This window comes from Solea senegalensis, linkage group LG9, assembly GCF_019176455.1.
Source record: "Solea senegalensis isolate Sse05_10M linkage group LG9, IFAPA_SoseM_1, whole genome shotgun sequence".
Lineage (NCBI taxonomy): Eukaryota > Metazoa > Chordata > Actinopteri > Pleuronectiformes > Soleidae > Solea > Solea senegalensis.
In genome coordinates, this window is record NC_058029.1 from 24,728,966 (window position 1) to 24,744,060 (window position 15,095).

Genomic DNA, 15,095 nt, shown 5'->3' on the forward strand with positions numbered 1-15,095 from the left:
TCTGTACTCAAGTGATTTAATTCATGTATAATTGCACTAAACAGGGTTCCCACGGGTTTATGAATTGTACCTTTTTATTTTCAAGGTTTTTGAAAATTGCCCTGAATATACGTGACTACGTCATTGAAAGTGCTTTAATTTTGTGCAGGAAATTAGTTAAGCTGATATTAAGGTAAATGTCTCCCTTGTTTGTTATGAAGCCACCTACTGTTTCATGCTCCCTGCATTGCTTGATGTACGTAGACTAGGCCTACGCAGAACAACGTCAAGTTGTAATTACTAGCAGTGTCTCTCTCCGCTGTTGACGTGAGATTCCATGCAGAAGAATGAGTGACTTTAGGCAAGAGAGGGCAAATGACAACGTGATGCCTGGGAAATGCAAATTCCAACATCTCTGTCTCACCAAAGAAGGACTGACTTTGACCAAGGTGCCAAGAACAATCACTTTTCCAGATACAGAGCGTGCTGCAAATCAATAAAAGTGGACACCATGGGCGAAACAGCTCCCATTTTAAGCTGTGTCAGCACATTTGGTCCTTGAATTTGAGCAACTTGGTCCTGGAAAGTCCTTGAAAAGTCTTTCATTTGTTGTGAACCAAGGTGTGGAAACCCTGACTAAAAATATTACTTAACAGTTATGCAGATAAGTAGTAATGAAGTTATTATTACACAAGTTATTAGTTGTGCAAATGTCCGCATTGTGCCACACCGTTCACGTCATTCACGTTTGTGCTTTTTGTACGACTTCGTACGCCTTTGACCAATCACAGGGCAGTTCACAGAGATAGACATTTGCTGTTCTGATGACAATTTGATTTGAAAAAATAGAACCAAATCCCGAAGTATATGGTGTCAGTGTCTTTCTGCTTTGCGTTTGCTGTTAACATAGACAAGACAAGAAAAGAAAAGACTATTTTCATTGAAAACAAACTCCGCATCTTAAAGCCCACTTTAAAACATGTTCTTCTCCTCTACACAAAAACATCCATTACTACCTAGAGTGTTGAAATGGATCAATTCAAAAATAAGCGAAAACACAGTTTAAATATAAACATAATTCTTCTTGCAATTGTCCAACCAATTATCTTCGGATATGAGGTTGCTGCACAATGAGGGGGTTTTTAGTTGTGTGAAGTGGGCTACATTGACATGTTGAGAGAACATCATCAAATAAATAAATGACAAAACAAAAGTTCCTGGCCAAAGAGAGAATAGCAGTGTTTGTATTTGTGATGTTTACTGCACATGTTGATATCATAATGACAGTCAATATTATTTGTATTGTGCAGCCCTAAAGGAGAGATAATGACGACTAGTCCTGTCAGCCCGGGCTCATGTGATGAGAGGAGCTCAGCTGTGACACCATAACATTAGGATTTTAATAATCTGCACATGAGACTCACCAAAATCCCTGTAGTGCCTTCCACCTGAGGACGTTTCTGCTAAATGGACCTTTTTGACTTTTAATTGAATATCTTTGCCTTAGACAGAAAAAAAAGAAAGAAATTTACCTTAAAAAGGTGAAAAAAACACCTATTTTAGTTTCCAACTGATTCATTCATCACTTTTAATCCATGACTAAATTAATCGTCACCTGTTTTGATAATCAATTAATCATTTATTATTATCATTATTATTATTATTACTATTATTATTGTTGTTCTGACAATTATGATTATGAAAATAATCCTTAGTCATGGTCCTACTTTGATCATACTCATACTGCCTTACACTAGATTTTGGTCTCAATCTGACTTCTGATTTGAAGATATTATCTTAACAATTATCTTGTCTTATTAAGCATTAAACATGTCTGATGCTTAATAAGACTGAACAGCGATTGAGGGCGTGATCAGAACCCTGTGATAACCAGTGAGAGTGACTTGACCGGGATGGATGTTGCGTACTTTTGCTTAGAACTGTAACTTGTACAAGCCAAGTTGATTCCGTCTTCTCAACCATGACTTCATCCACATTTTTTTGTGTTTCTCAGCACAAAACATCGCACATACAACAGCTATAAAGTGTTAACGCCAAGCGTTACATCAGCATGTTTCTGTGAGATTTCAAATCCCTGGCATCGCCTCCCTGAAAGCGTTCGATGTGCTGCCCTACATCTTGACTGGATCGTCTGGTCTGTGCTTTCTCAGGAGTAAAGAGTTGAACACCAGTTACAAAGTTCATTGCCTCTGGGGTCTCCCACGTTTTTAAAAAATGAAATGGGATTTGAAAGTCATCTATTTTTCGCGTAGGCATCACTTACACCACTGTGTCATTGCTGTACACAGCCTCACACAGAGAGCTGTGATGCTTAGTATTCAGACAGAAACCAGACATCTGGTGGGTTTGGTGTGTGTCCGACCGCTGAAGCACGCTGTCAAATTAACACTGATTGTAGTACAATATGTTAGCTCTGTACTACAAGATGACAGTGTCACAGGTGGGAGGCAATCAGTGAGACAACACTCCCTCAAAGCAGCCACATATTCAGCAGTGTTACACGTGGAGAAATAAGATCCCGGTACTTCCCTCTCTCTTCACCTTTTTATTAAAAATCCTGTTTTTATCTCCTCAGGCTGGACTGGAGAGAAAATATGTCTGGCTGGGGACAGTGCGGGAGGCAATCTGTCCTTGACTACATCGATGCGCGCTGCTGCCTTTGGCGTGCGAATGCCAGATGGTATCGTGGCAGCCTACCCAGCTACCCTGCTGACTGCCTACGCATCGCCCTCTCGTCTACTCACACTTATGGATCCCCTGCTTCCACTCAGTGTGCTCTCCAGGTGTCTCAGCGCCTACGCAGGTAGGAGTGTGTCTGTGTGCTGTTTCAAATCAAACCAAGCCTGGTTTCTCCCTCTCTTTTTTTATTTGAAGTTGGTTCATTTACTTTCTTTGCAGCACTTGTGTCCAGTGACGTCTACACATCACACATGCTCACAACATGATGGTCTAATTTAAAAGTCTCTTAAGAGCGTCCATTAGAGCTGCACATTGCTGCTCAATTCCTGAATTTGATTCCAATTCACAAGGTCACACATTCAACTTGATTTTTTTATTAAATGAAATTCCACGTCGATTCATTTGGCAATATTTCTGTTTCTATACCAGGATTGTTTGGTTATGAAGAGGTTATTAAGAGATTTTCATAGAACTCATTAGAGATGTTCCGATACCATTTTTTCCCTCCTGATACCTATTCCGATACTTGTGCTGTGGGTATCGGCCGACACAGAGTACCGATACCGATACCAGTGTGTTATAAAAAAAAAATATCATACTACGCCTGCATGACTGTGATATGATTATCATTGGTGGTAAGGTTTGACTCTGGTCCAAACACCGCAGCACTTGCAGAGCTTCATGTTTCCATGACGACTGACATCATTTTTACATGACTCCAGATTGTTAAAATGAGTCTCTGAAGTAACGCTGAACTTTAAAAACAGAGGCAAACATACGCAGGACACAGGTACGCTGGTGAGTTGTAGCGCTGCTCTTTTCTTTTAATAAATGGGCCGCTCCAGTTTGACTGTAGGCGGACGAAGTCTTTAGCTGACTTTGCCCGGCCTATTTACACCACTGTATTTTAAAGTTGATGATAATGGTAACTTAAGGAACTCAAAATTTGCTCTAGAAGGAACCAATATTTGAATTAGAGTGATGTTTGGCATTTTTAATACCTTTACTTGACAAGTGAGTAAAACTGTAAATAGATTTTTTTAATTTTTTTTAATTTAAATTGTTGTTTTATTAAACTTTTCCAGGTTTAAAGCCATAATAAACATTTATATTCATCATAAAACAGTTTTGCTCTCTCACTGTCACTCAGTAAGTACAACATGACGTGCATGATATATATACAGTTTATGCACATAAAATACTGTAGATTTATGACAAAACTAACTTAAAGCGCATTATCCACACCATAAAAATGCTCCAGAAATATAACTCACTTTCCCAAACAACAGCTCAACTCATTATGACATTCATGACCTTATGTTGTTGTTTTCCTGCTGCTAGAGTTAATAAATACAAAAATGAGGGTGAACAGTCCCATTTATCTTCAGTATTGTCTCACAAAAGGAGAAGTGAGCACTATTATTACGCCTGACACTGAGATATTGTCTATCCTTCGTCTCCTTTCAAAAACCAAACTGAAAACAATCATTTTCTGTTCACTGTCATTAGCGTATGTTGCTATGTGAGATATAAATGATTGGGTGACAGCATTAAAGTCACCCCCTCACTCGTTTCCGTTACCCTGCTATTATACATTTCATAATGTCACGTTCCCATCTTTTCTGTTGTTATTCATTCATGATTATTCATGGATAACAAAAACACTTTCTTCTCTATGGCACATCTGTCATTACCGCTTGGCTCATCCTCTGCGTTCCCTCCTACAGGCAATGAGCCGCAGACTGAGAAGCAGGTAGAGAAAGTGAGCACACTGAGCCTGGTGAGGAGAGACACGGCACTGCTGCTGCGAGATTTCCGACAGGGAGCCTCCAACTGGATCCACTCGTTCCTGGATTCCAGCAGAGCCTCGTCTTCTCCCAGCGAAGCTGCAGAGGCGACACCAGGAGCCACTGGTATAACACCGCCCCTCTGTTACTGTGTTTATGTGAGATGAGATGTTGGCTTTGATTTATTTTGTGTTCAAAATTTCTTGTATACTCAATCTGCTTAGATCTGTCTTAGATCTCAGTGTGGGTGGGTTTGTACAGCCCACACTTTCAGTGTCTTTATTCAGTCGTATTAGTGCATAACCTCGATTATTCGCTAGGAGTCCCTCAAGGTTCTATTCTTGGACCGATTCACCTCCTTTAACGAAGGGCTAAGTGGGGAGGATATTGATATTGTAAAGAAGTATGAGTGTCTTTTGTTGTTACATTGCTATGTTTTCCATGTGCTTATTGAAAAGTCAAACAAGGTACAATATAGCTTATACGATTTAAGACAAATTATTAATATTTTATTCTTAGACCCATTTTATTCACACTAAAAAAGACTTTTTGTACAACATTCACAAAGAAAGCGTTGACGTGATGCATTCTAACGTAGTTCTGAGGGAGGAAGAGTTTGTTATTGTAAAGATATCTTAACGTCGGTTTTGTTTTTACATCAACTTTTCACTAGATGTAGAAAAGTAGCAAAAAAGGTAACATTTTAGACAAATTAGGCAAAAGTTATACACTCATTCTTTCTTATTAAGTATTGTTTTATTTACTTAATTGTATTCATGTTTAAACCAGTAGAATCACTTTTTTAAAAGCAGAAAGCTATTTCAGTTTCATCATTGCACTTTAAAAACCATAGTGAGTTTTAAACAATCCCCACCTGCACTCAATGATTTCATTAGACAGAGGGCTGATAGTGATATTAACACCTGAGACACCACTAGAGGAGACTGTAATGTGACACACCACATTTAGATCAGGTCAGTCAGGGGACAAGATACTAGAACCGTCTTCCACTAAAAATACCACGTTCAAATTTTAGCAGTGAATTATGAACTATGAACTTCTACTGTACCTTTTTGTTTTCTGTCAGGGACTTTAGATGTAGATTGGTTTTCTTGTTATAATTTGGCTTCTACTTATTAGTAAATTAATAAAAATGCACTCACACAAATGTATTCCCTTTGTTCAGGGCATAAATTGCCAATATTCCCTCCATTCCACCCTGTTGCGTAACACTCCTGTACTCCCCATTCATTTCAATTTACCTGCTTTTCGAGCAGCAGGGCTTTGACAGTAATTGTTAATTGTAGCCACCTCAAATCTGGTGGCGAATTGTAATTTCCCCAGTGTCCGCTTCACTAGGTGACACCCCCACAGCTGCAAGCCCAAACTAATGAGAATGTCATCTGTGGGTGTGCATTATTAAAAGGCCATTAGGGTGCAGCGATGGTTCATTATTAAAGGGATGAGGAGATTGGTGGTGCTTTGTGAGGACACCAGCCATGACAACTCTTACAGCTGTGTTTTGAAGGCTCACAGCACTTGAATAATATCACCATGACAGCACTATTTAAATTTTCTCCACCCACTTCTCTGCTGCTCTTCCTGATTATTGCATTACTTTGCATTGCAGGCTTTTAGCAGTTGGTTGTCAACCAGAGGACATGTTAGAAGTGAAAATATTAGAGAGAGTCAAAGGGAATTGCTTTTTATTCAATTTCCCGTGTCCCCCAGCTGCTATTGACCTCAAGTGAATTAAAGTGACCTTTCAATCCACTTTATAATTTAGACTCTTAATGTTCAAGTTTTTAATAAACTTTGTCATTGTTTAACGCCGTCTTACTGCTTGTCCCTACAGATGCAATGAGAAAGAGCGTCTCAGAGGCAGCCTTCTCCTCTCCTCATGCCGACCCTCCCGTCGCCGCCGAGGTCTCCGAGTTCGCCACCAGGAAATTATCTGTAAAGAGCCAGACATGCCAGGACCTGGGAGCTCACAACAGCAAATCCACTTTCCAAATTGCACCACTGATCTCTGAGGAGGACACTGTGAGTCTCATGCATGAGCATGTTTACAGTCAGACAAGTGTGCTCCCAGATGATAATCTTATCCAGAAGAAGTTAACAGAATTAAATGGGTAAACTTGAAGAGCACAGGATTGTTTGAGGGGAATTTAACCTGTGATCGGACACTCGGGCCAGTGTCCTCATCTCTGCTTTCACACATGGGGCCTTAAGGGATCTTTGCCTTTGCCTTGACCCACAGACACTTGCTTTAGCTGGAAACATTGACACAAGGAAAGACACTCACTATAGGCTCGCCTTTAGAATATGCTTGTCACTTCATTTCACTCGTAAACAGCCTTTTTTTTTGACTGAAAACTGAAGTTTGTGTCACAATTGCCGCCTTTTCTCCAAGCAGTACAGTGCACCTCAATTCTATTCTATTGTAACTTGCATTTCCACCAGGGGGGTGTGTGTGGGCCGGTTAGCTTGCCAAAAAGATTGCCGAAGATGGCGAACCGTAAACAAAGAGCAACAACTGAGGACATCCAGCAGCTTTGTTTAAGAGAATAGACCACCTGCCTTCATGTCGCACATTAGTGATGATTGTCTGTCACCAAATCAGCAGCCATACTACCGTTCGTGGTACCCCAACATTATTTTGGAACCCGTCTCAACACATGTCAATGGAAATGCAATTAATCAAACTGAACCAAACAAAATGAGGCTACAAATGAAACCGCTCACTCCCTGCACCAAAGTCTGTAGAGAAAATCTGCCGTTTTATATCCCGCCACACATGAGTTGTTAATCCAAACATGGCAGCACTAGACCAGCAGTTCCTTACAGCGCTGAACTTCTCCATTGACTTTGGTGCGGAGAGTGAGTGTTGTACAAAGAAAAGGTTGTCTGCTCGTGAGGTGAAGTGACAACATCTTCTTAAGATACCTTAGACTTAAGCAGGAGTAGATTTGATTTAAAGAGCCTTTTGTGAAGTTTTTCCTCTGGCATCCATGTGTTCACTGAGAGTGAGCATCCCTGTCTCAAGCTGGTCCCCATCACAGTGGGGTGCATACAGTAATAGTCAACACTATTTGTCAGTGCTCTTGAAAACACCGTAACAGTCCTTGTTACATGTAGTTGAAGTGTAGTTTTTAACAGGTCAAATATTTTCTTTTTGCATGTAGATATTTTAGCCTTGTATCATGAAATCCCGTCTTCCCTGCAGCTTTCGGTTGTGAAGGTTCTTATTGCAGATTATTCTCATCCTATTTTCATACAGGCGGTCTAGATTAGAGGCTGGCTTGGGATAAATAGCCGGCAGAGGTGACGTAAGATTTTAAATATGCTTTTCCTCCTTGAAATAGGATTGTTCAGCCAGGATGCTCAGGATGCTCAGGCATGGTGCCAATGCGTTTAGATTTTCACAAGGACAAAGTGTTGCTTGTGTGTGTGTGTGTGTGTGTGTGTGTGTATATACTGTATATGTAAGCTTGCCTGTCAAATATTTAATGCCTTATTTCCTCATATATCTCACTTCCTTGGCATTACATTCTACCTTGTCCACTCAGTGCTGTCTAATAACATTGAATCATTCCTTGTCCTTTCTTTCACACAGACAGAGGATGTGAATTTCTTCCTCTGCAAGGACCCAGACCCCTCTGTGTTGAGTGACCTGTCTTTGGTGGCTATACCGCCACCTGCTGGGGAGGAGGTGTCTGAGTCTGCGGTCTCGAGAGAGTTTCCACGGGGTTTTGAGCCACTGCGTTCAGAGCAGCTGGCCGAGATGAGGATGCAGAGCTCTCCTGTGGTCAAAGATCCTTTCTGCTCGCCTCTTCTGGCCCCTGATAGTTTGCTGAAAGGACTGCCTCCTGTTCACATAGTGGTAAGAAGGACAGACTGATGACATGATGAAGGAGAATAGCAGGTTGTGGAATATACATGGTTAAATGTGATGCAATTTTATTATTATTATAATAATAACAATAATAATAATGATGCATTTTATTTACAGGCACCTTTCAGGACTCTCAAGGTCACCTTACCAAAAATAATTACAGAAAGACAACAATAAAAACATTTTGACTACACGTAATATAAAACAATTTAAATAAAACAATTAAAATACAGACAAAACAGTAACAGATTATGAGGGGTAAGCCAGTCTGATCAGAGTTTGTTGAGTTGGACTATAAGTTAGACGGGTTGTGTCACACAGGTGTCATACGTAGTTTTGTCAGTTGGATAGTGTGTGATGGCAGAAGAGAGGCTGTTAATATGAAATTGAGTTTCGGGAGTGAGTCAGCAAGAGTGCAAAGAAAGCGGGGACAAAAGAGAGTGGGATGTCTGCCCTCCTTTCCTGCATCCCTTAATTAAGATTCTTGACATGTCTGAAGGGAATCCTAATTTGTTTTTTTATCCATTCATGCCCCTTCCTTCCCTCTCCCGTCTCCTCCTCCTCCTCTCTGCTGTCTCTCAGGCATGTGCGTTGGACCCCATGCTGGACGACTCCGTCATGTTTGCCAAGCGTCTAAGGACCCTGGATCAGCCCGTTACTCTGTGTGTGGTGGACGACCTCCCCCACGGCTTCCTCAGCCTCTCGCAGCTCTCCAGGGAGACGAGGGAGGCCGCCAACGTCTGCGTGGAGCGGATTCGCGCCGTCTTCACCCAGGAGGACACTCCCCCGGAGCCACGCAAGCACCGGAAGCTGGAACGGACCGACGGGGGTCTGTCAGCCTTTCCCGGAGAAGCGGCCTCTCTCTTCATTGGACCCGTTGAAGAAGAGGAGGACGCTGTCGGGCGCGGGGTCAAAGTTATTGACGAAGAGGACTTAGTTACTGTTGCGGCCCAGAGCAACACTGATGCTGGTGAAATTGGAGCTTAAATGAGGTTAGATTTAAATTAAGGGACTGCTATTCACCCGTGGAGTGAAGGAAGAGACTAAATCAAAGTAAGACAAATGTAGGCAGTTTTGTGCCTAAAAGAAGGAACGATAAAACACAGAAGGAAGGAAGGAAGGAAGGAAGGAAGGAAGGAGGTGATAAAGGGGAGTGCTGGGCTTTTAGGACGGAAATCTAACCATAACACTCCAGTGAAAACAGAAGAGATCTAACCATAACACTCCAGTGAAAACAGAAGAGATCTAACCATAACACTCCAGTGAAAACAGAAGAGATCTAACCATAACACTCCAGTGAAAACCCACGAAAGACACGTTTAAGAATAACGTGGTCATTTAGAAGCTACTTAGATCTAGGACAGCACTCACACACACATGTAGCGCACATTTACAGTAAGTAACAGAGCTGCTGTCGGGTTTAAGCAGAGCAGAAGATTTCTGGAGACGAAGCCTGAATGGTTGATTCATTGAGGCCGAGCCAGTGGTCTGTGGCCCCGGTGAGAAGACCGTGGGCACATTTTACGCTTCTGTATCCAGTCGTCTCCCATCAAAATGGCCACTTGTCCTTTACAGAGCTGCTCTAAATCACATTTAATAGCTGCACACTGTGTTCTCCATTACAGTGGTTTGGCATTCAATACAGCTCACTCAGTGAATAATAAATGTGTTGACTTTCTCTGTAATAGAATTACCAAGCTGAAACACAAAGACGAGCTCCAAAAACTGGACAGACTCATTTTGCTTATGTTTTGTTTGCAGGTTTTAATCTCGTCAGCAACACTATGCAGTAGTATTACTTTTGTTATTTATATCTTTTCTGTTTTATAAACAGTATAATCATTAGATTTATATGTTCTTATTTGCCCTGTATACATTTTTGAACGTGTGAAATATTTGACCTCTGCCTCTTTAGCCACAGCTGCTCCGACATCACTGGACTTGTTGTCAGTGATGCACACTGATGACTTAGTTTCCGGTCATCTCTCCAGATACTGCCTGGTGCTTTATTTTTATTTTATTTTTAGTGTTGATGTTTGTTTGTTTGTTGTTATGCAAATGTTGCATTGAGTGAATTTTGTGGAGTTGCACTGAGATGCGTTATCCTCCAAACATGGACACTACATGCTTGAAAACGTGGCTCCCGTGGAAATGGGTCTTTTGAAGAAGTCTCATCAACAATCATCCGTCGTAGGAGCCTGAAAGAGACATCCTTTTTTAAAAAAGAAAACTGAATATAGTCGCTTGACCTTCTCCCTCGGCAGAACTGTAGAGTAGAGGGAGAGAGATAGTGGCAGCACAAAGCTCAGCCCTGAGCTATCAATACATATTTTAGACTTCACTGCACTGATTTACTCCCTCGTTGTTCCTGTTCCTCACCAGGTGTTATTGCTTAAACTGATCGTTCTTTCTTTCTTTTTTGAAGTGGAGGGTTTGGGGAACTAACCTGAGACAGTGGGGACAGACGGAGACTTACCTGTGTGTGTTGTCTCAGAATGCATTTGTTGCTTTATTTTGTCACTCTCACACACACACACGTCCTTAGAGATAGTAAGTGTTACTGCTGCCTCGTGAGACTTGGGTAAATCCACACACTGAAGTCTGAAAAATAACACACTTCAGCATCAACCACTCCTGTGTCCTGTCATGTTAAAACACTGACTGATTTAACATGACAAAGACTGAGGGAGTGTGGTGTGATGAGTGAAGCAGTCAGCGACGCAGACTTTAGTTTCCTGTTGAAAAAGTCTGTCAGGATTCGTACCTTTAACTTAACAGCTTCAGAGTCACTGTGACGGGTCAGTGCTTTGTTGTGGGGAGACTTGTCTCCACGCCCCCTACTGTCTGTTTGCAGAAAACCAGCCTCATCGTCCTCATAATCAGGAGGTTTTCAAAGTCTCGGGTCTTGATAGTGTTATTATAGACGTACGTCATGGAAGAAAACAACACAGACGCATTCACGTGTCACGCTGACTCCGTGTCAGTCATCACTCTTCAAAAGAACCCCGAACTATCCTGTGAACATGCGTCTGCACATGTTTGCAGTGTGTGTGTCAGGCGACAGGAGTTCCCGCCTGACAGCCACTTTCCACAGATCACTTCCTGTAAGGAAGGGCTTAAGGACACTGACCAAGAATACAGATTATAGTAGTTGTTGTGTAAAAGCCGCTGAACTTGTGATTGAATGACTGCCAACGCTGGCAGTTGAAAAGTCTTATTTTTGAGCCTGAGCGCGATGCCACACGAGCACTTTAGAGTGCAGTAAAATGTCCTTCAGCGTGTCTGCCCCTCTATCAGCTGCAACTAAATATAGATGCCAACAATGCTGCCACTGTGATGCCCTTGCCTTGGTAACATTGCTGGGGTTGCCAGGTCTGTAGATGCTGCTGCTGCTGCTGCTGCTGCTGTGTGATGAATAGGATTTAGCTGACGCTCGGAGTTCAGAATCCTCCCACCTCATCTGAAGAAGAGCAGGATATTCTGCGGCAAAGTCAGGCTACAAGATTAGACCAGTGCTCACTTCTGTCAGCTGCGAGTATTACTGCAATATTGTTGGTCAGATTGATGAAGGGGAACCAAAGCCGAGACGAGGAGGGAGAAGTCGTACGCTCGTCCTGTCAAATATGCACAGACGAGAGGCTGTCTATGCTGACTCTGCACTTTCACAGTCGTTTGTTTGTCAACAGTGTATTTTAGGCTTAAACCTGTGTTGACTTTTTCTTTTTCTTTGCTTGGTGCATGTGGCACGTGGCTTTAGAGGAGCTGTACCATACTGGAACCCTGTATTTAGCGTCGTTACCCAACCAACTGTGCCTTTCTTTGTTGCTTATCTCTCTTAGCAACAGCAAAACATGGTAAAGCTGTGAAAAACGAGCCTAAACTTCTCAACTTTGGCAGTTTTATGTGTGTTTTTTCACTATCTCACACCCGGCACAAAGCAGTGCACACTACATGTGTCTAGTACCCATTTGTCAATGTGCACAATAGTGTTTAGTGTGTGATAAACGTAGAGATGGAACGACAGTTAACAGTGGAGACACAGTTGTTAGCTGTTAGTCTGATCTCTGCAGCACAGCACAACTGGTTTACGATAAATCCACTTCTTCAACACTAACTCGGTCCATGAAGGCCGGCAGGTTTCATTACTCAGTAGAGTTGTTTTTAAAGTGTCACATGAATGATATTGCTGTGTTTTCACCCTCTTCTGACTCTCGACATTGATGCTCGTCGCTGCCGACAGACCAGAGCACGTGTGCTGTCGTGGACAGTTTTATTTTCAGTGTTACCTTTTAGTTTACTTTAGTTTTCTCGTTGGAGACCCAGACGCCGTCGTGTTGTTGCTCCACTGATGCTTACGTGTGTGTGCGCTAAGCGTAAATGTGTGTGTGCTCTGTGGTTGTCAGTGTTGCTGCCTCACCGTGTCTCTGTGTGTGTGTGTGTATGTGTATAATCCACAGTGTATCCGTCTAATCCTGACAGACTTAGAGGTTTTTATTGCCCAATATGTCGATGTTTTTTGATTATCTACTGTTTTCCCCTCTGAAAGCTGCTCTCACTAGAGGTTTTCTTTATCCTGAGTAGGTTTTAATGTAGTGCGATGCAAAAAAAATGCAATGCCGCTGCTGCTGCTGCTGCTGCTGCTGCTGCTGCTGCTGCAAACTTGAACAAGGTAGTTTAATGGTTACCTCATTGTTTTTACAGTCATGCAATGCACACCAGATGCACACTGTTGTACAGCTGCAGTTGGCAGGATCACTGTTGATATGGAAATACTCGCAGCTCGCTGTGCTCATTTCATATGCAACAGAGAAACCAAGGGAATCCCTTATCTCTGGAACGCTCTGTTGATAAGGACATGGGTTTATGGACTGCTTTCACACTGGCTGCATGTCTCCCTTGTTTGTTACAACGCCACCTGCTGTCGGCCACCAGCAGCGTTGTGGACACTACAGAACTAGCAGAACGATAAGCGAGTAATGCCGGTAACGTGACGTCGTCCTCAAAGTCTGTCCACCAGAAAGTTAACATGAAAACACATCGTGAAACAAGCCGTAGACTCTGCAGCCTCTATTTTCTTTTCGCTTCCTCTACGTTCACGACCCACATGTGGAGGGTTTTTTTTTTTGGTTCCTTAATATGCAATAACGTGTCAGACTTCATTTACCAAACCTCTTATGCACACGTTCGCTCTTGTCACGGTTTATTTTGTGATTTGATTTAAGAAGTGCGTCCACGTGTAGAAAGTTTGGGAAATTGTTGATCAGTTTATGCTAAAAAAAAAACAAGCCGCCTACTGCACCTTTAAGCGACCACCACTCTACTGTTTCATTGAAATAGTAAAAACAACAATCAGCATGTTGGTTCTCTCCTCTAATATATGAGATCAACTATGGTGGAAGATAGGAATAAGACTGACGACGAGGTGAAACAGAAAGTCATTCTTGACTCTGCAGCCTTTTCAATCTTCTCTGCGACGAACACACCTTATGCATTTATTTAAATGAAAGCTGTAGTATGGGAGTTAAGTGAAGGGTTTTATATTCACCATTTTACATATCACTAAACTTTGTAAATCTCTGTAAAAGATGATATTGAATATGTTAGACTGACCTCAGTCCACTCATATTATTTAGTTTCAGTCACAACCAAAGACTGCAGGAGGAGTCAGATTGTGTAGCAGATTGTGTTGTCCGCGCTGTTTAGTGTTTGCTGCTAAATAGTATGAGTGAAAATGCAGGTGCCAGTTATCTGCACTGTAAAATGCTGTTCACATCTGGATTAGGATTATTAGCCTTTAAAAAAAAAAAATCACCACAAGTGCAAACCTGTGAATAAAAAGAATAATGTATATTAAACAATATACGACTCATGTAGATATTTTTTTATTTTCAGATTTGTGAATCAGATTGATTGCTGATTTATTGATTTGTCTTTGTAGGTTTCATACAAGAGATGCTGTGTGTGACGCTGATGCTGGTTTTTTTCTCCTGTTCATTTTTATCTAAATAAATATATTCTCCCATGAACCACCTGTCATCTCTCTGCTTAGAAGAAGATTAAAGTATGAGACAGTTCTGCATTCAAATATATGAAAACAAGAGTGGTTAACTTAAATCCATAGGAATAGAAATCCATATAAATACCTAAGATAAGGGACTCATTAATTTCAGTTGCCATTTAATGTCATGCTTTGTGGAACAGCTGCTTTTTAAAATTGCCATAAATGATAAACTTTAAAAAGCTCTAGATTTTCCTCTGCCAGGACTTTTCCGTTCGAGGCTGCACAAGAAAAGCTGATAAAGAAAACGAGTGATAGGGTCATGTCAGTCACTTCATCGATACCATGCAGCTGTATTGTGAAAGAATCTTCAGTGTATATTTCATGTAATATGCATTGTGCCGACACAGACGTTTCTCCGTTGTTTTCTCTCCAGTAAGTTGTTTAAAAAGTCGTTCTTTCATCTTGGTACGATGTTTAACTACATCACGCAGGCCTGCAGATCAACTTATAGAACAGTATAAATGAGCAACATGAGTTTGTTTTATTGACTGCCTTAACACTGCACACAGAAACAACTTAAAAACATACACTACGACTAAAACAAAACTATTCTCCAGAAGCTTAAAATATTGTTTGTTGTTTTTAATCCAATAAAAATTTGCATTTTCATCGCCCCCCCACACTAAAAACTGTTTTACGTGGAATTGTGTCTTTTTTGTGTGTGTCAAGTGCT

The 15,095-nt window shown here is 41.5% G+C and overlaps 1 protein-coding gene across 4 annotated transcripts in view; it reads left to right on the forward strand.

Annotated features, from left to right (window-relative positions):
• lipeb (lipase, hormone-sensitive b) overlaps positions 1–14,387 on the forward strand; it is a 39,797-nt gene extending 25,410 nt beyond the window's left edge. For all 4 annotated transcript variants that reach the window (XM_044033565.1, XM_044033566.1, XM_044033567.1 and 1 more), the window contains 5 exons: positions 2,576–2,803; positions 4,407–4,592; positions 6,322–6,509; positions 8,083–8,349; positions 8,944–14,387. In XM_044033565.1, coding sequence (XP_043889500.1) covers positions 2,576–2,803; positions 4,407–4,592; positions 6,322–6,509; positions 8,083–8,349; positions 8,944–9,348 — 1,274 coding nt within the window. In that variant the 3' untranslated portion in view covers positions 9,349–14,387. The remainder of the gene's footprint in view (positions 1–2,575; positions 2,804–4,406; positions 4,593–6,321; positions 6,510–8,082; positions 8,350–8,943) is intronic.
• The last annotated feature ends 708 nt before the right edge of the window (positions 14,388–15,095 follow it).